At 40.2% G+C, this 21,484-nt stretch overlaps 2 protein-coding genes and 1 pseudogene across 2 annotated transcripts in view; all 3 read left to right on the plus strand.

Annotated features, from left to right (window-relative positions):
• LOC123961220 overlaps window positions 1–1,348 on the plus strand; it is a 20,008-nt pseudogene extending 18,660 nt beyond the window's left edge.
• Window positions 1,349–3,749: 2,401 nt separating this feature from the next.
• Window positions 3,750–15,689, plus strand: dldh (dihydrolipoamide dehydrogenase). The gene is made up of 14 exons (XM_046038169.1): window positions 3,750–3,906; window positions 5,096–5,171; window positions 5,985–6,064; window positions 7,918–7,986; window positions 8,431–8,500; window positions 9,002–9,102; window positions 9,208–9,351; window positions 9,875–9,976; window positions 10,477–10,667; window positions 10,777–10,947; window positions 11,443–11,632; window positions 12,221–12,358; window positions 13,042–13,131; window positions 14,348–15,689. The coding sequence occupies exons 1-14, from the start codon at window positions 3,868–3,870 to the stop codon at window positions 14,411–14,413; spliced, it is 1,527 nt and encodes a 508-aa protein (XP_045894125.1). The 5' UTR covers window positions 3,750–3,867; the 3' UTR covers window positions 14,414–15,689.
• A 2,267-nt stretch (window positions 15,690–17,956) lies between these two features.
• The window catches only part of syt8 (synaptotagmin VIII), an 18,866-nt gene continuing 15,338 nt past the window's right edge, over window positions 17,957–21,484 (plus strand). Inside the window, exon 1 of the mRNA XM_046037423.1 lies at window positions 17,957–18,334. The gene's annotated coding sequence lies outside the window, so the exon portion shown is untranslated. The remainder of the gene's footprint in view (window positions 18,335–21,484) is intronic.

Here is a 21,484-nt window from a genome sequence, read left to right on the forward strand (position 1 = left end):
AAGTTCCCTGTGACGTCTGCACTGGAACCAAAGTGAAGGCCCTGAAGTCCTGCCTGGTGTGTCTGGCCTCCTACTGTGAGACTCACCTGGAGCCTCATCTGACAGCTTCACGCCTGAAAAGACATCAGCTGATCGACCCTGTGGAGAACCTGGAAGGCAGGATGTGTACGAAGCACGATAAACTGCTGGAGCTGTTCTGTAAGACCGACCAGATGTGTGTCTGCATGCTCTGCACTGTTTTAGACCACAAGACACATGAGTTTGTTCCTCTGAAAGAAGATATGAAGGAAAGAAGGCCGAGCTGGGGAAGACAGAGGCTGAAACTCAGCAGATGATCCAGAAGAGACGACTGAAGATTCAGGAGATCAAACGCTCAGTGGAGCTCAGTAAGGAAGATGCAGACAGAGAGATAGCAGGTGGTGTTCAGGTCTTCAGCGCTCTGAAGGAGTCTGTTGAGAGAAGCCAGGCCGAGCTCATCGACACGATCAAAGAGAAGCAGAGAGAGACAGAGAAACAGGCTGAAGGCTTCATCAAAGAGCTGGAACAGGAAATCTCTGAGCTGAAGAAGAGAAGCTCTGAGGTGGAGCAGCTCTCACGCTCTGAAGACCACCTCCACCTCCTCCAAAGACTCCCGTCCCTGAACGCTGCTCCACCCACCAAGGACTGGACAGAAGTCAGCGTCCGTCCACCTTCATATGAGGGGACTGTGGGGAGAGCTGTGAAGCAGCTGGAGGAGACGCTCAGTAAACAGATGAAGAAGCTGTTTGAGGCCGAGCTGAAGAGGGTCCAGCAGTATGCAGTGGATGTGACACTCGATCCTGATACAGCAAGTCCCTACCTCATCCTGTCTGATGATAGAAAACAAGTAAACTGTGGAGATGTAAAGAAGAATCTCCCAGACAATCCAGAGAGATTTGATTATTGTGCCTGTATATTAGCAAAACAGAGTTTCTCTTCAGGAAGATTTTACTACGAGGTTCAGGTTAAAGGGAAGACTGGCTGGGATTTAGGAGTGGCCAGAGAGTCGATCAACAGGAAGGGACAAATCACAGCGAGTCCTCAGAAAGGTTACTGGACGATATGTTTGAGGAATGAAAACAAGTACCAAGCTTTTGCTGGCCCTGCAGTCCGTCTCTCTCTGAAGTCTCAGCCTGAGAAGGTGGGGGTGTTTGTGGATTATGAGGAGGGTCTGGTCTCCTTTTATGACGTTGATGCTGCAGCTCTTATCTACTCCTTTACTGGCTGCTACTTCACTAAGAAACTCTACCCACACTTTTGTCCTTGTCTTAACAATGATGGTAAAAACTCTGCCCCTCTGATCATCTCTCCTGTCAATCACACTGAGTAAAACAACCATTTGATTTTCTGCGTTTAATGTAATAATTATAATAATTTATAATTTATTATAATAATTAATAATTTATTGATGATTTACATTGATAGTTTTTCAGATTCTGACCAATGTATTTTTTCCCCTTTTTTTCTTTAAATGTTTTTCTTTAATTTGTCAAATTGCTACTTACAGTTCTGATTGATTTGATCTAATTTATTCTAATAACTGCATTACCTACCTTAAACACTGTTAAATCATCAGAAAACAATGTCCTCAGAAATAAGAAGCATTTACACGTTTCTTAAATGTTTGGACAATAAACTTTTTGTTGTCTGATCATTGTTTCTATAAGAAGTGTTGCATACTGGCACAAATTACTGGAGAGCAGTTGATAAATATAATAAATGAGACAAAAGTATTTTGCTTTTCTCTCTTTTTCTTTTTAAATAAGATTTTCTACATTTAATGTAATAAATGTATATTTTTGCTGATGTATGGTGTATACATAAATGTGTTTTTTTCTGTAAAACAATTTCTTACTACTTACTACTACAAGACACCAATTTTAGCACTCTGATTGATTTTATAATGTCGTGTAATAACTGCATTACCTCCCTTCAATACCTTTAAATCATGAGAGAAGTATGTCCTCAGAAATAAGAAGTATTTGCACATTCCTGGAGTGTTGCATTCTGGCACAAGATTAGTTAAAGAAATGAGACAAAAGTCTTTTGTTTTTCTCTCTTTTTCTTTTTAAATAAACAAAAGCAAAATAAAGTTTTATTGTGTCTGATTAAGTTATTTTGTTTTTGATTGATATCAAAGCTGAAAAACAGCTGATGGTGTTTCTAATGACACCAAATCATGTGATTAAAAACACCATCAGCTGTTCTCAGACGTGACTCGAGCTGACGAGCTCCAATCCCCCATCACATCTGAGACAGTCTGCAGTGGAAGATAATGTGGTGTTATATATATAGACTGTCATTTTTTACGTTCTAACAAAATATGTTTCATTTTTTTTTTGTAATTTCACAAAGCCAACATATCTCATTTAAACAATCTTTTAACTTTATAACGTGATATGTCAGTATGTTCATACAACAAGGAGTGCAAAGCGGAAGCATTTTTCCAGCTACACGTAGCACAACAACAAAAAGATACCTATAGACCTAAAGACATTTCACAGTGATTTGATTATTGCACAGAGTAACAGAAATGTAAACTTGACACTATTAATATTAATAAAGTTTAAGACACAGTTTCTGCCTCTTAAAGGGAAGTTTTTCCTTGCCTCTGTCGCCTAGTGCTGCTCGTGGGAATTGTTGGGTTTCTGTATATATCATCACAGAGTACGGTCTAGACCTGCTCTTTTATGAAAAGCGCTCTGAGATAACTGTTGTTGTGATTTGGCGCTATATAAATAAAATTGAATGGAATTGAATTGAATAAAGTGCTCAAGCGATAATACATTGATTTATTGGAGAAAAAGTAGCATCATTTTTGAAGTTGTGAGATTATGGGAGCTAAAGATATGTGTTCAGTCAGACAGTTTTTTTCAGGAGTCCATCAGTTTTATAACAAGAAACTTCCACATGGTTTTAAAATGAGAGAAAAAAATCCATCATTGCCTGAAGAGACACCGGAGCGATCAAATCACATGATCGACAAACTTGTAAGTTGATTATTGACACTTGCTGCAGGATGTTTCTGCAGAAACTGCCATATTGTACATTTTCTTATATTATATATTTCACATATTCTTTTTTTTTTAGTTTCTTGTCAATATTTAATATTTTTACATTTATATATTTTACCTTTATTGTTATGCACAGTTTCAAAGGCTAAAAGAAGAGACGCTTGGGAGCAGAAAGAGCCGGTTCTTGGAAAGCAATGAAACCAAAAGATCCGACTCCCTCCAAAGCGCAGTAATTCCTATCACTAATAGTTTTTAATCTTTTCTTGTATTGCACTGTGACGGACTGGTGACCTGTCCACAGGTGTGCCCAACCAGGTCGTCCTGGCAAGCAGATGAAGAAGCTGCTTGAGGCCGAGCTGGAGGGTCCAGCAGTGTGCAGCGGATGTGACTTGATCCTGATACAGCAAATCCTGATCTCATCCTGTCTGATGGTGGAAGTTAAACATGGTGATTTATTTACACGTACAGGTGTGACTGGTGCAGCAACGGTTAATTGAGCTGTTGAAATAAACATTCAGAGAGGATTAAGATGGATGCTGCAAGCAGATTCTTGGACATTGTGGACATATGACACACTGAGGGAAGGATTTGCAGCAACTCTGACAAGGTTTTGAAGACTTTGGTTGGACACTGTACATTTATTTATGTGCACTGGGAAACTGTTTGATCCAGAAGGTGGCGGTAATGCAACATTTTTGGGTGTCAACCGCCATTAACACCCAATGAAGAAGAAGAAGAAGAAGAAGAAGCGTGGTTCTGCGTTTGCGCAATGACAGGAGTCCTTGGCTGGTCGGCCTGCTGTAGGTTACAGATCCTGTGAGGGGACACAGACAAAATGCAGAGCTGGACGCAGATATACCGCTCTCTGGCCACGGTAAGAGAGGCCTTTATTAACCTGCTAACCAGCATGTGTTGTCCGGAAAGCTTTCTAACTGGTCTCACTGGTTCCTGCTCCTGTTGATACTGGTGTTTTCACACCTGCGGCCCTGCAGCGGCTAGCGGTGTCAGCTAAACCGCTCCGGTCCGATGAAGTCGTACGTGGAGAACATTACGCCAGACTCCACTCGGAAAACGTACAATCCAGAGTTATTGTGCTTATAAGTGCGAAAAATATGTCTCTCAGTATATATATTATATGCTATCCAGTTTTATATGCTTCTCTTTTTAATTCGGCATCAACAAAATTAACACAAGTGTCCATATTTAACCGAAATTTCGACTTTTTGTTTTTTTGGTTAGCTGTTGAATCACACTTTGTAAAGAGGTAACGTTAACGTAATAATGTCATTTCGTGTGCAAATTGTAAACGTTACGTGACATACGTAAGCTAAGGTTAAACTTTCAATAGATGTAACGTTAACATTAATACACTCACAGATGACAGCTCTCTCTAAGCCATGTTAACATGCTAAGGTTAGTTAGCAGTGGTTACCTAACTCTTACTGTAGTTTATGTTAGAGGTTCGGCAACTTATGGCATGTCGTCTCACAGCTTCGCTTGCTAAATAACATATTGTTCGTAGTTGTTCCTCTTATTTGAGAAGCTGTAGTCACATTATCGTCTGTAGATCACATATTTTGTCAGCTGGCGGTATGAAAACGTGTGTTTTAAAGAGTTGCTGAGTCGCTACGCAGCACTGACAGATGAATGTGTCCGAGCTGAGAGCCACTTTACTGGGCTGAACATCAGCTGAGCGCCTTTGAGCAAGACAGTGTACTTTATACTTTCTTTAGGGGCTCAAAAGATTTTATTCTGTGTTAAAACTAAAGAAAGCAATGTGTAAAAACTCATTTCATCTGACGGTGATTTCTGCTCTGCAGTAATATTTTAAATCAGCTTTTAACTTTCATAACTGGGATGCTGACAGTGTTATGGTCGATTCTGCATCTTCTCATAAAATCTGCAATTTACTTACTAACAGTGGTTGCAGCGTCTGGTTTGTACCCTGGACTTAATTCAAGGCAAGGTGCTGCAAAATGTCAGCGTGTTTAGTTTTAGTAGATTGTTTGACTGTGTGGCTGTATTATAGTTTTTTAATATACTTGTATTTGTTTGCCTTTCAGCGGAGCCACCACCTTCCCTGCAAACTGCACGGCGCTGCAGCGCTGTCCGTCAGAACCTACGCTGACAAAGCAGCGAGTAAGACCACTGCATGTTTTCTGCCTTCAGTAACAGTTAGAACTTTAGCCAGACGTGGGACGGTTGTTTCCCCTTTCAGCAGACTCATTAAAAGACAACCTGTCATATATTTTGTCTTGGGTACAAAGAAAATTCACAACTGGTCCAGATCGTTTCACTCTTGGGTGACATTTTTGTGAATAAAACTTGACTTTACTAATGATGAAATGTCACTAATGCTGAATTTGACTTTAATCAAAGAAAAGAAATGAAGATTTAAATTTGTGTGGACTGATTTAAAACTCAAGTCTGCCATTGTTGTTGCGCTTTTCATTATTTACTAGTGTTTAAAGTATTTTGGGGGTCTTTTATTACTGTTTGCCTGCGGTAGGGAGGTGAGGAATAACATGCAACAAAGGTCCCGAGCTGAGCACAGAGGCCACCAGGGCGCCACCTCTTCTTCTTCATGATCAATCAATGTTCTGCTTATCCTTTTAGCTACATAATAATTGTCTAACTTATAAAGAAATGTTATAAATCATTAATTACCATCCCAACTTATGTTAGAATAGTAAATGTAGTCTGGCAATCAATGTCAAAACCTATAATGACATCAGTGAGTTAAAAATTGTCATATTCAGAAACTTACTGAAGAAAAGCTTCTCTTCCTGTGGGTCCCGCTGATCTCACCAGACTTTTCGCTCATTCTACAGATACAGACTTTTTTTTTTGCTGTAGTTATACTGAGTGAGGGTTTAAATGTCTCCAGCGTCTCTTTTAATTGAGCTGCTGGTGTGAATTCTTGTTAAACGTTGCTGTGTTGCCTCTCTGCAGTTGATGCAGACATCACGGTCGTAGGCTCCGGCCCAGGCGGCTACGTCGCTGCCATCAAAGCCGCACAGCTCGGCTTCAAGGTAAGCTGCCTTCAGGATGTCATTTTATATTCATATTCTACATATATATTGTATTTCCTGGAAAGTAACTAATGAAAGTGGTAGAAAAGGGATTTAAAGCACGGCTAAGTGCAACTGCATAAATTGTAGGTAAAGATACTTTGGTGTAAAAGTTCTTGATGGCTGAAATATTTTATTTATTCATTTGATGCTGAAAAAGTTGATAATTGTTTTTAAGGATTCATTTAGAATAAGAGATTTCTTCAGTGTGCAACTGATCTCAGGTCTCTTGACATTTTAAAATCATTTTAATCAACAGTGTGGTCTTCAAATTGTCCAACCCTCGCTGCATAGAAAGGTTATAATTATTGGCAACACCTGGGCCGTTATTTATCAAGATTCTCAAAGAGCAATTTTAGTCTTAAGTGCTGAGAATTCATGAAATGTACTCCTACGTTTAAACTTGGGAATAAAAGCAAGTTATCAAATGTCTTAATGCTAAGAATCACTCTTACACTCCCAGTTATTTAAGCTCGAGAGGTCTCTCAAGTGGTTAGGAGCTGCCAGTAGGGCTTGTGATGGCGCTGTGGAGGCAGAGACATGCACAAATCTTTCAGAAGAGGAAAACTGTTGAATTGAATTATTTGACGCGCAGTTAATAAGACGGGTTCGGACAGCGCGGGCATAAACTTTGTAAGCGAGTTGGCGAGGGACGTCATCTCACCACTGACTTTACGCAGTAATGCGTTTTCAGTTAAACTGAAGGTGGTGATGACATTTTGTTTCTCTGCGTCAGGACGAATGCAGCAATGCTGATGATTTTGGTTCGTCACAACCGTCAAAAAGCCGAATAGTCATGGAAACAATTATGGCACTTCTGCTACAGCTCATCGAAGTCATCGACTTCCCAACTACCCCCCCCCCCCGTAAAGCGACAGAAGCAAACACAGTTGATGCAAATAGCCGGCTTCCCAGGAGTAGTAGGCGCATTGATGGTGCTTATATAAAGATAAACTTATTCTTTATCTTTCATTTATTAATGTTTAGGCCTATATCATAATGTATTCTCTTTAAAATTCTTTATTGTTAAATGTGTGGTTAATATAAACTCCTCTGAGGAATTTCACCATTCAATGTGAATTTATCTGAGAATATTCTTAAATATGACATCTCTTCAGTGATTGGTGCTTGGTGACATCGTCATCCAAAATCCTGTTTGCGGCACAGCAAAGTGTCGTAAATCAGCACTAAGACTGACACTTAAGATTAAGTCCTACACTTTATCAAATTAGGAGTATGATGCTTGATAACTAACTTTTAAGCTCAGCTTTGAGCCAAGACTTTTTTTAGTCTTAAGTCAGTTTTTAGCAGAGTTGTTATGAGTAATTCTGAGAAGTTTGGCCCTGAGCTAAGATCTGTGCAAAACCCAGTTTGAATTTCCACTCTCATGTAACTTTCTTTTTTTTAATAAATGAGCATCTCTACAACTTTAAAACTCCAGTTATGGTTCATTTCACCACCTCTGTGATACATTAAAACTTGATAAATATACTTCACATAGTGCAAAAAAAAAATTCTTTGACATGGATTTTATTAATAAATTTTTATGGCTGGAAACGTTTCATCCTGGATAAAGTCTGCAGACAGCAGGATATATTGCTGTAAAGAGCTGTAACAAGGATTATAATAAACATTTAAATGATCTTTCTTTAGTTAACTACCTCTTTTTCATCTTTATAATTGGTCGGTTTGACGTGAGCTGATAGAAAAGCATCTTAATCACATTTTAATTTATAGTGGGTAATGCAGGTCACCTTTTGAAGGGCTAAACATATTAAGGGGGACCTCTCTTCTGTACATCTTTCCTTTGACAGACGGTGTGTGTGGAGAAAAATGCCAGTCTGGGTGGGACCTGTCTGAACGTCGGCTGTATCCCCTCAAAGGTAAGAAATTCTAACTAATCAACATGTTCTGTAGTTTCAGCAGTGGAAGAGACGGTTGTGAAAACATTAACGCCGATATTTCTGTGATTAAGAGCAACTCAATAATAATCATCAGTGTGGTGAATGTCTGCAGTCCTAATGGTTCATCCATTAGTTAAACTATCCTGTAAAGCAGATTGTACGTATTGACCATCGGGAGGAGTCCTTCTTTAACTCGTGTTTCATAAACTAGAACAAGCTCAGACTAATATTTAAACTGGATTAATTGCAGATCAGTGTCATTTTAGGGACATTTGCACTTGGTAAACATGAAACACACAAAGAGAACAGAAAATACATGAAACAAGAAAAACAAAAACAGTGAAAATACATGAAAACTTTTATTAAATGTATTAAAAAAAAATATTTCCTCCAGCTGTGTAAATTAATATTTTATCTGTGCAGGCTCTGCTGAACAACTCCTACTTGTACCACATGGCTCACGGCAAGGACTTTGAGAGCAGGGGCATCGAAAGTAAGAGTCTTCATTGGACTTTAAAGGGACATTTTGTGTAGCTCAGTTGGTCGGCTGTCAAGCAGAACAACGTTTTCTGGCTCCAGCCTCTCAAATGTGAGGATTTGTTATCAGTGCCGTCATTTGTCCTTGCAGCTGTTATAAGCCATTGTAGCACATGACCGTAATTCTGTAGTGTTTTTCTTATATTTATATATTTTTTATTTATTTACCAACTTTCTAGTATTATTTCAATCCCTTTATGTTCAATGTGGGCGACTGTGACACAAGAAATGACCTATTGAAATAAGTTACTAAACAACGTTTTATGCCTGGCTAGAGGACAGTTAGGCCAATCTGGGGTCCAAGTCAGGGAACTGAATTTCTTCAGAATTGCTTTCCCTGCCTTTTAATTACATTTATAGTTTTAAACAAAAGTACAAATGATAACTAGCCAATACAAATAGTTATTCATTCAATGATTATTGATCAAAGATGATGACTGAAGTGTGTCTCTCTCAGTTTCAGGCCTCTCGTTGAACCTGGAGAAGATGATGGCTCAGAAGAGCGGAGCGGTCAAAGCGCTGACCGGAGGAATCGCGCATCTATTCAAACAGAACAAAGTCAGAACCTCTTTCTCTCTCGTTTCACTCGTCGTTCTCTCGCATCACCATTAGGAATCTGAACCGCTGACTATGGCGTTCACGGTGTGACATCACTCTCCTCAGGTGACCCATGTTAACGGTTTTGGGAGGATAACTGGCAAAAACCAGGTGACGGCCATAGCAGAAGACGGCAGCGAGCAGGTCATCAACACTAAGAACATCCTCATCGCCACAGGCTCCGAGGTCACGCCCTTCCCCGGGATCCAGGTACAGTGCCATTTCACTGTGTGCTGGCAAAACAACTACAGTCGCTTAGCTTTTTAGCCCAGGGGTTCACACTGTCTCCACCCTGTCTCCACCCTGCACTGTGAATGTTTACACGGTGTGTTCAATAAAAACATGTAAATGTTTGTGTGGTATTAGTTTCAGCAGACTGTGTTTGTCTGTTGTTTTGACTTCACATTTTATGACCAAGTTATGCAGAAATCCAGGTAATTCTTGGGTTGACATATTTTTTTGCTACCACCGTGTGTAGTTCAAGGTCTTTTTGAAAATGTATGGAAAAACCACAGAAGTAGTATTTGTAAAAATGGAAATAGAAACAAACACCAGAAGGATTTTGCTGTTGGGACATTTGCAAGCACAGAGACGTGTCAAAGTTTAAGTCAACTTGCATTTGTAAAGAATATATAAAGACCTTCTCATCAACGGACTTGATTTAAAATAAATGTGTAGCTGTGTTTAAACGTGTTACCAGTCTCAAATGTTTTTCTTTTGTTTGTTTTTTTAGATTGATGAGGACTCCGTCGTGTCGTCAACAGGAGCTTTGTCCCTGAAGAAAGTTCCAGAAGAGATGATTGTGATCGGAGCTGGAGTCATCGGAGTGGAGCTGGTCAGCATCATTTCAGTCCGGTTCAGTGTAGAAGCCGCCCAGTAGCCGTTAAATTAAGCCCAATATTTATAATCCCATATTTAGGCAAACTTCAAACCACGGTTACGATGATGAGAATGTTTTAAAATAAAAGTCAGCTGGAATAATGTTGCGTGGCTCAACAGACTTCTCTCTTTGGTATGAGCTCCTCGTGTTTAGCTTGCACGGTCTGAGTCCGATAGACCTTTTTCTATCATCAAACAGATATAAATGGTCATATCGCAGCCCTACATTGAATGCTTACTAACTGTCTGATTCAAGATGTCTTTCGTTTTGTTTTGGAGCTCTTGAATCTGTCCTCTTGCTCTGTGTTCAGACATGCAGATAAAAAAAAAAGTAGTCTGCGGTCTCTGGCCTCACATGAAGCTGCAGCTTTCACAATGAATGCATCATGTCACTGTCCCGGCTTTTGACTCCATAGGTGTGAACAACCTGTAAGTGTTTGTCCTCCCTTCCTGCAGGGATCAGTGTGGCAACGTCTGGGCTCTAAAGTCACAGCGGTGGAGTTCCTGGGCCACGTGGGCGGCATGGGCATCGACATGGAGATCTCCAAGAACTTCCAGCGCATCCTGCAGAAGCAGGGCCTCAAATTCAAGCTCGGCACCAAAGTCTTGGGAGCCACCAAGAGGCCTGACGGCAAGATCGACGTGGCGTGAGTACAGCGCCGCCGAATCTTCGGATCCTGTTTAGATATCAGGGTCTGGATTAGAGTTCGTGAAATATAAATGTCAGCCGTTTGTAACCCTGCGTGTGTGTTTCAGAGTGGAGGCGGCGGCCGGAGGGAAGAACGAGACGCTGACGTGTGACGTGCTGCTGGTCTGTATCGGCAGACGACCTTTCACCCAGAACCTGGGTCTGGACTCTGTCGGCATCGAGCTGGACAACAGGGGCCGCATCCCCGTCAACAACCGCTTCGAGACCAAAGTGCCCAGGTACCACAGAGCTCGGGCTGCCTGATATAAACTGACCTGTCAGCATCTCTGAAGCTAGATTTTTAAAGCTTCTACAGCTTATTGATTATCTAAAACGGTGCAGACCGATGTTCTCATACAGACTGAGGAGGAGCTGCTGGACCACCATGTTCTAATAGCCGCTAAATAAGACCAGCAGTCTACCATGACAGTTGGAGGTCGAGTTCAAGAGGTCAAGAGAAGTTGTTAGTCATGTTTTTTTACATCCAGCTGTAGAAGGAACGTGTATTAACAGAAGCAGGTGTAATTACTATAATTTATCATGTTGTTCTTCCTCCATACATGACGCATGTTTTTCCACAAATGTAATGTAAACACTGAATATAAAATAAGAACTTAATTTTTTTTTACCATTCATTCTTATTTAATACGACACATAATTATTAATTGACTGAATAGAAGCTGTAAAAGGATCCACTCCTTGAAACTTTGGTTCCTCCCCCCCCCCCCCCCCAGCATTTTTGCGATCGGTGACGTGATCGCGGGGCCGATGTTGGCTCACAAGGCCGAGGACGAGGGCATCATCTGTGTGGAGGGCATGGCAGGAGGCGCCGTGCACATCGACTACAACTGTGTTCCCTCCGTCATCTACACGCACCCCGAGGTGGCCTGGGTGGGCAAGACAGAGGAGCAGCTCAAAGAGGAGGTGAGAGTCGAGGCCGGGGGGGGGTATAACAGGAGGTGGTTTGATTACAACCCACTAGAGTTTCAGTATCATCAGGGCTGCGACTAACATCCTTTTTCATAATTCTTTCAATCATTTAGTTAATCAAATGTCAGAAAATGTCCATCACAAGTTCCCAGTCTGTCAAATGTCTTGTTTGTTCACAATAATCATATTATGTAGAATTTGAGAAGCTGGAATCAGGATTTTTTGGGGGGAAATTTTTTTGCTTGATAAATTATTTGAACGATAAAATGATTACCGATAAAGTTTTCATTTTCTGTTCAACTCTGTTTTTTTAAACAATGAAAAAGGGAGTGGGACAGAATTTTGACATACTGCAGGTCTGAGGACAGAGGTTAATCTGACATTATCTATCGACTACCAGTGAATGTCAGAACAACTCTTTAGTAATCTGAAAGGAACAAATGGTCGAATATGTTCAGAACGATGTAAAATGCTAAAGCTACATTCAAAGACCAGAAATGGACAATGTTTGAAGCTGAACCAAAACTCATTTGATATCTAGTCTCTGTGTGGTTTTCATCTGACTCTGGCTTTTCTCCAAAGGGCGTCCCGTACAGAGTGGGCAAATTCCCCTTCGCAGCCAACAGCCGAGCCAAAACCAACGCCGACACTGACGGCATGGTGAAGATCCTCGGCCACAAGGAGACCGACAGGATGCTGGGAGCTCACATCCTCGGAACTGTAAGAGGAACATCAGTATCTTAGCTTGAATGTTAACAATGAAATGTGCTTATAGTATTCAAGCTTACAGTGTTTATTTTGGGTCTTTTCATACATGACAAGTTATGGGAAAAAAATCTGAAAATGTTTGTTTTCAAACTCTGGTACCACTTCAGTATTGATAACCTGCATTTTATTTATTGGCTTCTTTAAAAATGTAGAAATGCATTGAAACCAGCACAGAGCTGTAGCTCAGGAGCCTATCTGCACTACGGACGTTACTGTATTTGTAAACCGCACAATACTTTTTTAGGCTACAGCCCAATTATAATTTGAACTACAGTAAACTATATTCTATATGCAGTACTGCAGTATTTATACACAGTACAGTTTAGTTAATTTGTACTGTAATTTGAAAAGCATTTAAAAACAGGTGCACAGGTTATAAAATTCAGTACATTTACATTTAGTGCATTTAGCAGACGCGTTTGTCCAAAGTGACTTTACAATAAGTACATTTGTCATAAGAAAGTGAAAAAGCAATATATCAGTACAGTAAGGATGTCAATACAACAAGTTTCAAGCGCTCATAATTGCTGGGTTAGTTAATAGTGAAGCTGTCCTCTTCTTTATTTTATGTTCATGTAATAAATCTACAAACGTCAGATCCATTAGAAGCTGTTGGTTTGTGTGTTTCCCTGCAGGGGGCAGGAGAGATGATCAATGAAGCTGCTTTGGCCATGGAGTACGGCGCTTCCTGTGAGGACATCGCCAGAGTCTGCCACGCCCATCCTGTATGTCCTGCTGCAACACACACACACACACACACACACACTCCTAAACTAGTGCATCATAATATAACAGTAACCCACATCAGTAAAATAAAAAGATGCCTACTAGGGACGCGACGATTACAGATTTTGTTGGTACGATTATTGTCAGAGAAATAATCATGGTTTCACGATTATGCATTAATTAATTTCACAACACCAGTAATGACTTAAGTTGATTTTTAATATTTAATTACATCAACAATTATATTTCTATAATATATAAGTATTATTAATATAAGAGGAATATTTATCAACCAGGGGAAAGTGTTATAAAGGAGGGGAATAAACTGACCTGTTCATCCGTACATGTGTTTTAGTGAAAATGATAGAAAGAAATTGAGTGCAGTGTTAACTGAATTGCAGTTAATTGGTAGCCTACAGTCCTGAAAGTCTATAAGCTCCTGACGTATGTTAGTGTTTTACAGCTGGCAACATTTTCACAGCACAGACAGGAGGAGGCAACATAATATAATGTTAAATGTTCAGTGACTGAAGGTCTGCAGAGGATGACGTTCTGTCTTCCATAAAGGCCCTTTCAGGAAAATTATATTATTCAATATAATGTATTAGGCCTAACTTTATTGGGCGTGCAAAGCTGGGTGGTGCAAGTTTAATGTAATTATTATATATATATACCCGAAATGCCCCCACACACTGCCGACTTCAGCCGTTTCTTTGGTGGAAATAAAGCTTCAAAGTTTGGTCCCTCTACAATAGTTTAGCCAGTGTACAGCAGCCTCTGATAAGCACGACACTTAAGCTGGTGCACCGCTCCTGTAACTTTGTTTTATGCAAGTTGCCACAGTTTCGTTCCGTGCAACAGAAACACTCGGTGTAGCGGAGCCTTTACGATGAATTAACCGTGACGTTTTAAAGCGCGGTTAATATTGAAATCCGGTAATCGCTGCATCCCTAAGCCTTCTCCCTGATTTTTGGTGTTTTAAGATATCAAAAGTTTGAAAACACTAAATATTTATATTCCCCTCAAATGCAACACGTTATAGCTTGTTATCGACATTTATTAAATGTTTATTTGTTCCTTATAAATACTAAACTGTTAAAGTAACAGTGGAATAATAAAGGTTCATAGTCTGCAGAAAATATCAGTTGTAAGTTTAAAATTCAAGCTGAACTCTGCTGCTGCTTCGTGATGTTTTTCACTCTCCTCCTCCTGCAGACGGTGTCCGAGGCCTTCAGAGAAGCAAACCTGGCCGCTTCATTTGGCAAAGCCATCAACTTCTGATCATCCAGCCGCTGTCGCACCTTCAGTGTACATAAGAGGAGAAACGGGATGCTGTGTCTGCGTCACAACCTTCATCCACCCCGCCGGTTTCCTCTGTACATCCAACCTGTACCACATTTAGTTCTAATGTTATTTAAATGTTCTCAATAAAATGATAAATATGGGGGTTTTGGGGCAGTAACTAAAAACTGACTGCAGATCAGTCTTTTTGCTTTTCGAAACGCAAAGATCCCGGCAGAGCATACTAGTCATTATTCATCTACAATACAGTGAGAGAGATAAATATTATTTAGGCTGCGCGGCTGCGGGAGAATGAAGTGTTTTTGTTTCTATTTTTTTTTTTTTTTTTAAAGTGTGAAAGATTTTAACAACACGACGACGATGTGTAACCAGAGCAGGGAACTGTAGCTGCTCACAGTTCCAGTTTTGACTTTTAAAGGTTAAATTCACTCTTGCAGTTCAAAACATTTGGGTGAGTCCCACCTCTGTCCAAGATGGCCGCATAAAAGGTTGTAGACAAAACAAAATCATTCGTACGTGGAAAGTTTTTATATACTAGCTTCATGTTAGAACAACCAAACAAAATCCATTTGCTGAGATGTGGTTGAAGCTCTGAAAAAAGCTATTAGTGTCTGTAGCAAGTTTGTGGAGGACAAATGGAGGGAAGGTGACGATTTGAGGACACAAATTATTGAGGAAAATAAAGAAAATCTACCTGCAGATTGTGAGCTCGCATTACCCTGATGTAACTTCTAAAAATTTTATTTAACACAACATTTGACAACTTTAAGGTTCTAGTAGCACTATGGAGATATTTGTCTGTGAGCTGGTCCTTAATTTTGTGCACATGCAGGTGATGCAATGCACAGATCCCCTGATCAACAGGTTGAAGTAACACTGAGAAATGCAGCAAAGCACCAACAAAGGCAGAGAAGAAGACCGCCGGCTGCTAAACATGGATGTAAACAGTGCGGCGTTTTAGGAGAAAGGACGAGAATACACGACTAAGAGTTTGGGAGAGCACTGTGACAGCACTTATTGGTTCAGAACCAGCTGGTCAACTTACTGAAACGTTTGTGCCAACAGAGCATGAGAGCAGCAGCAGTTGCCTATAAATCTTCAGTGTTTATTTACCCTTTAAAAGTCAATATAAATTTAGTTTCGCAGAAGCGCTTTTGATAATGGCCGGGAATCTGTTTCCTGCTCTGATTACTTACTGTGATTGGCTCTGGCCTTCTCTCACCATTTAAACCCAATAAATGCAGTAAAACTAGAACAAGACTCCGGTGTCTAACTTTACATTTACTGACATCCACAATGATTATTTATCATTTACAATAACTTACAGTGAAGCCCTCAGTATGCTTCAAACAAAACCACATCTGAAGTGTGTTCCAACCTTTTAAAATGTTATTCCCTTCTCTCTATGGCACACGCTCCATAAGATACTGTATCTCTGGAGGAACAGAGAGAAAGGGGAGGGAGGCAGCCTACACAATATATACACAGGTACTTAGAGTAAAGGTGATGTTGCTATAGACTAAATGAAAAATGGTACAGATATTACAGTAGTAGTATACATTAGTGTTAATTATTATAATAACAATAAGACTAGTAACAATAGTCGTTGCAGCAGAGGGTGTCGAGCAGGAACACGGGGGCAGCAGGTGACCCGCAACCACAGATCCAGACTCCACAGCTCCAGAGCCAGAAACACCTTCAGGAAGTGATAGGAGGAGAGAAGAGAGGGACGAGAAAGCACAAGACTACCGGAAAGGGGAGAAGTTGAATTAGTAACATGCATTAATGGGATAAGGTTGCATACAGAGGGAGAGAAAGAAGAGGAGAGAGGAGCTCAGTGCATCATGGGAAATCCCCCGGCAGTCTAGGCCTATAGCAGCATAACTAAGGGATGGTTCAGGACTCACCTGAGCCAGCCCTAACTATAAGCTTTATCAAAGAGGAAAGTCTTAAGCCTACTCTTAAATGTGGAGATGGTGTCTGCCTCCTGAACCCAAACTGGAACCTGGTTCCACAGGAGAGGAGCTTGATGGCTGAACGCTCTGGCTCCTAGTCTACTTTTGGAGACTCTAGGAACCACAAGTAACCCTGCATTCTGGGAGCGCAGTGCTCTGGTGGGGTAGTAAGGTACTATGAGCTCTTTAAGATAAGATGGTGCCTGACCATGAAGAGCTTTGTAGGTAAGAAGAATGATTTTAAATTCTATTCTAGATTTTACTGGAAGCCAATGCAGAGAAGCTAAGACAGGAGAAATGTGACTAATGTCTAACATTAAGAAAGACGGAGGGAAACAATTGATATGTGAGGTAGAAGGCATCCGACTGCAGCAAAGTCACATAATGCGTAAAGGTGGCAGTGTGCTTCATCAGAACTGCTGCTGTCCATCCATTTCTGTAACTTTAACAAGCCAACAGTCGTTTTTACAATCACACCCGCTGAAGCTGTGATTGATCACCTGTGTGTAGGTGGGACAGGAATCACGGTGTGAACTTTTCTCTCTAGCTCTTCCCCAAAAACAACATGTAGGAGTGTCGGCAAGTACCTGTCCAGTGACAGACTTTCAGGAGCTTAAATACATTACATAAGTCACGTGACCTAAGTTATATGAAGTTTAACACGTGATAAACATGTAGTTAGGTTTAGGCAACAAAACCACTTGGTAAGGTTTATTAAAAGATCATAGTTTGGATTAAAATAAGTACATTATGAAAGTCACCTACGAAACGTAAAACTTTTCTCTTTCATTACATGGAGTTTCTTACTTTCTTACAAACTCACCTGACTTCTCCCTTTGCTCCTGACATACAGCCACTAGAGGCTAACAATATAATAACAAGTATAAATATGAGTCGTAGTTAGCTGCTGCATAATCGACCTGTAGGCTAATGTTTTTTCTGGTGTCTCACCTGGAAACTGTTGCCCCAGTTGTTTATGTATAAAGTGACAGATATAGAGAGAGAAGTTCAAACCCTGCCTTCTTTCTCACCCCCCCACAGCTGACAAATCAATGCATAAAGGGTTGGAGTATCAAGTAAAGGCTTGAATATCAGATAATCAATTTCAGAACATTCCAGAAATTTTCAAACACAGTCCCCTAGCATGCTAACATGCTAAACATGAGTACGCTGTTTAGTAATTAGCACTAAATAGAAGCTGATCAGTACTGAGGCTGTTGACTTTTTCAGGTATTCAGTCATAAACCAAAGTAGGCCTATTGGACACCTGATGGTGGCGCTACAGGAAAAGTAGGGAATTGCCAAAGCTCTTAGGATTCATCTTCTTGGGATCATGAATATCTGTACATATATTCATCTGAATCCACCCAGGAGTTGTTGAGATATTTCAGTCTGGAACGACCGACTGACATTTCCCTCCATGAAGCCGCTAACAAGACCACAAACTAGAAAATTACGAGTGAATAAATTTGGAAGATACAAACATGGATGGATTAAATGGTAAAAAAAACATAAAACAACATCAAAAGATCTGTAGTCTAATAAGGAACGCTATCAACCTGCTTAATCTTTGCATCAAAAGTACTCCTTAATTAAAGGAGGTCCTTTATTCCCTTTAATGGCCGCAGCAAACACACTTGATTCTTGTTTCAGTAGCTCTAGTTCTGTTAGATGACACATATTTGAATAAGTCCTATTTTAGCAGCAGCGACTCCACCTCTGTTTGAATACTGACTGCGTAGGTAACTGAGTGTGTGTGTTCAGCAGGTGTGGTGGCTGCTGCAGGTACAAGTAGACAGACTTGAAGAGAGGTGAAGATGGCCGACTGAAGTTCAGCAGGACAGAAAAACAACATTTAACAGCCGACTGAACAAAAGGAGAAGAAATGAGATTTAAATGAAAGAAAATAAAACTTCTGGACAGAAACTCTCATCGTTACACTCAGGTACAGTCAGGGGAATCCATTTAATGTTGTTTTCTTGTTTAATAATGTCATATTGACAGATAAAGTGTGTAAAAGTATATGATACACAGTAACAATACGTAGTTAATACTACAGTTTATACATGTGTCTGATGTGGAAACTGGCTCATGTTGTGTTGTTTGTGGTTAAATCCCCAAAAACACAACAAACAGTAACTTTTTCAGTAACTAACTGTCTTTATTGCTTTTTCTGTCATCTCTTCTTGCCTCATGTTCATCCTTCTCTTAAATTTGTTATGTTTCTTATGAGTCCTTTTTTGTTTCCTTCCCTACTTCCTTACTTTCCTTTCTTACCTTCTTATTTTTGTTTCAAATGCAGCTTTTCTGGCTGTTATTTACTCTTTTATTTTACATTTCTATTTTCCTTTAATGGACTGATTAACTGTAACGTCCACACAACACGATAGGACCTTATATAACACTAAACTACAACTAAGATCAGCCTGATGGTCTGTTCCACAAATTAAACTAGAAAACATTTCAAAAGAAGCCATCTACAACAGAACTAATCCACGGTGTTATCTTTAAATCTACAAATGCTTTATCAGTGTGTGCAATGTGTAAACAGCTTTTAGCTGTTTGTGGACTTCCAGCGAAGGGAACTTGTTTTTCAGCCACATTTACGTTTCATCTGTGTGATGATAAAACTCTTTGAACCTTTAACGAACTGCAGTGAAACTCTACAGTTTAGAGTTTCTCTTCTCGTCATGAAGCAGCAGCAGTGGAAATTATTACTTACTTATTTATTTGAGTTCTTCAGTACATTTCTGAAGTTCTTGCACTTTATTATTTCCACTTCATGGGTCTTCATACAGCCGTGAAACCACTGAGGTTTCTTTACTAAAGATAAAGAGACCTTCAGATGACATTTGTAATAAAACATATTGAGTGGCTCTTTACATGTTGATGCGTGGGACCGAGATCCTACACAGAAAATCAGTGTTTCACTGCCCTCTCTAGTTGAACCTGAAGTTAAACCCAACACAGTGCTGTCACTGTGCACTGATACACGTCTACATCAAGATGAGACGTTAAACCACAGGAGCACAAAGAAGACTTGCAGCGGCTGTTACCTTTTAAGTTAGTAAGGCAATGCTTTTTTAATAAATATCACTGAAGCATCTCCGTTCTTTGCCATGTTTCAGTATAAGATGTAACTTTATTTTAAACATTAAACATTTTTTAAAAATGATGCACACACTGCCTTAATTATTGGGCGTAGGATGATGGTGTTCATACCTGATACGGTCACACTGGAAGCTCGTGGAGTGTGCACATTTTCCCACATGTCGCACGTGTCTCCTACATGCATTATTTTGTTCACATGAAAAGTGACAGAAATCGTTGATGAGCTAGAGTGGAAGTTCCACTCAGAAAAAGAACATTCAGACACCGCTGGTGGGTGTACGATTGTTACACTTTACCCGTGTTCTGCCTTTAGAAACTGAAACTGTTTGTTTTTTCATTTACAGTAGATCCCCATTAGCAGTGGCGGTTTTAGACCAGTTTTATTGAGGGGGCCAGACGAGGCCCAGTTGTTTTGTCAGAGGGGCCACATTCAATCCGCGACAAAAGAGACAATGGCAATGTTCAAGCTTTCAAAATGTCTTGTTATATAGTATATAATGTGATGTTTTAGTATGTTTCAGTAACTTACAGTTATTGTTTCAGTAACAGGATCTTTTCAGTGACTTAGTTGTAGTTTTATTAAATTAACAAAAAAAAAGATGCAACACTTCTTTGTAAGGCTTAATGAACAGTATAAGCTCTAGTGTACTAGACATCCTCTGGATCCCCGTTTGTATTTTGTATCCCACTATAATTTTTGTTTGGAAAATAGAGACTTCTCCATATTCACCCCTGTTATTAGTCCTGATGTGAAGTATGAACAAAACAAAATACTTGACAGTAGGCCATCATCTGTGCAGTATGGAGGGGGATACATAGTTTGGCAGACTGCATGTCCAGCCTGGTAGGACCAGTAGGCTACTGTTATGGCTTTCTGTGTATGAAAAGTGCTGTTTTAAATTGTTATGATAATAATTTACCCTTTAAGGAGGGGGACAAAATATTGTCAACAATGCTGCATTGAGTTTAATGTACATTTTGAGTCCAGTAGATGTAACGTTGAGGCGAGCAATGGGTTAAACTGATTAACGTACAGTGATGGCGTAGATATTTGTAGGAGCAGCTTACTTGAAAAATGTGACAGTCTGGATACCAAACAGTAACATGGATGACTAAGTGATCAATTACGTGGTCAGTTATAACATCGTCATCGTTGCTTGCTGATAGAGAAGACCTATGAATTCCGTAAAGATTGCCATCTTTCGGGTTCATAGACTTGAAGGCTGCCTTTGACACCGTCTGCCACACTTCACTGTGGAGTATCCTACACGCACTTGGAGCACCACCCAAGATCATTACCCTGTTTAAGTTGCTTTATAGTAACGCACAGAGCTGTGTCCGTATTAACGGCAGAGACTCAGACTGGTTTCCCATCTTCAGCGGCATTCGACAGGGCTGTGTGGCTGCTCCTGACCTTTTCAACTGCATCATTGACCGTCTGATGTCTAGGGTTTGTGAGCGGGTCCCTGGAGTGGCCTTCGGCAGTTATTATCTGACTCACCTGGAATACGCTGACGACACCATCCTGCTCAGCACGTCCCTCAGCCAGCTGAGAGGAGCTCTGGGCATATAATAATAATAATAATAATCCTTATTTGTAGAGCACTTTTCAAAAACAAGTTACAAAGTGCTTTAACAATTGTAAAGAATAATACAAAAAAAAAAGATAAGAGCATGAAAATTTAATATAAAATTAGTAAAATACAATAAAATAAAAGGGATAAAATAAAGTCAAATAAGATCGGGAAAAGCTCTCCTATAAAAGTATGTTTTAAGAAGGGACTTAAAAGAGTTCACTGACTCAGCCGACCTGATTTCCTCGGGCAGGCTGTTCCAGAGCCTCGGGGCCCTGACAGCAAACGCTCTGTCCCCTTTAGTTTTCAGTCGAGACTCTGGAACAGACAACAGACCTCTGCCCGAGGATCTCAAGGTACGTGCTGGTGCGTATGGGACTAAAAGGTCAGAAATATAACAAGGCGAGAGG

The sequence above is a fragment of the Micropterus dolomieu genome, linkage group LG22 (assembly GCF_021292245.1).
Source record: "Micropterus dolomieu isolate WLL.071019.BEF.003 ecotype Adirondacks linkage group LG22, ASM2129224v1, whole genome shotgun sequence".
NCBI classification, from domain to species: domain Eukaryota; kingdom Metazoa; phylum Chordata; class Actinopteri; order Centrarchiformes; family Centrarchidae; genus Micropterus; species Micropterus dolomieu.

Coding starts and splice junctions, on each gene's coding strand:
- dldh (XM_046038169.1), top strand. CDS start 3,868: ATGCAGAGCTGGACGCAGATATACCGCTCTCTGGCCACG. Junction 3,907..5,095: donor TATACCGCTCTCTGGCCACG/GTAAGAGAGGCC, acceptor TTTGCCTTTCAG/CGGAGCCACCACCTTCCCTG. Junction 12,359..13,041: donor GAGCTCACATCCTCGGAACT/GTAAGAGGAACA, acceptor GTTTCCCTGCAG/GGGGCAGGAGAGATGATCAA.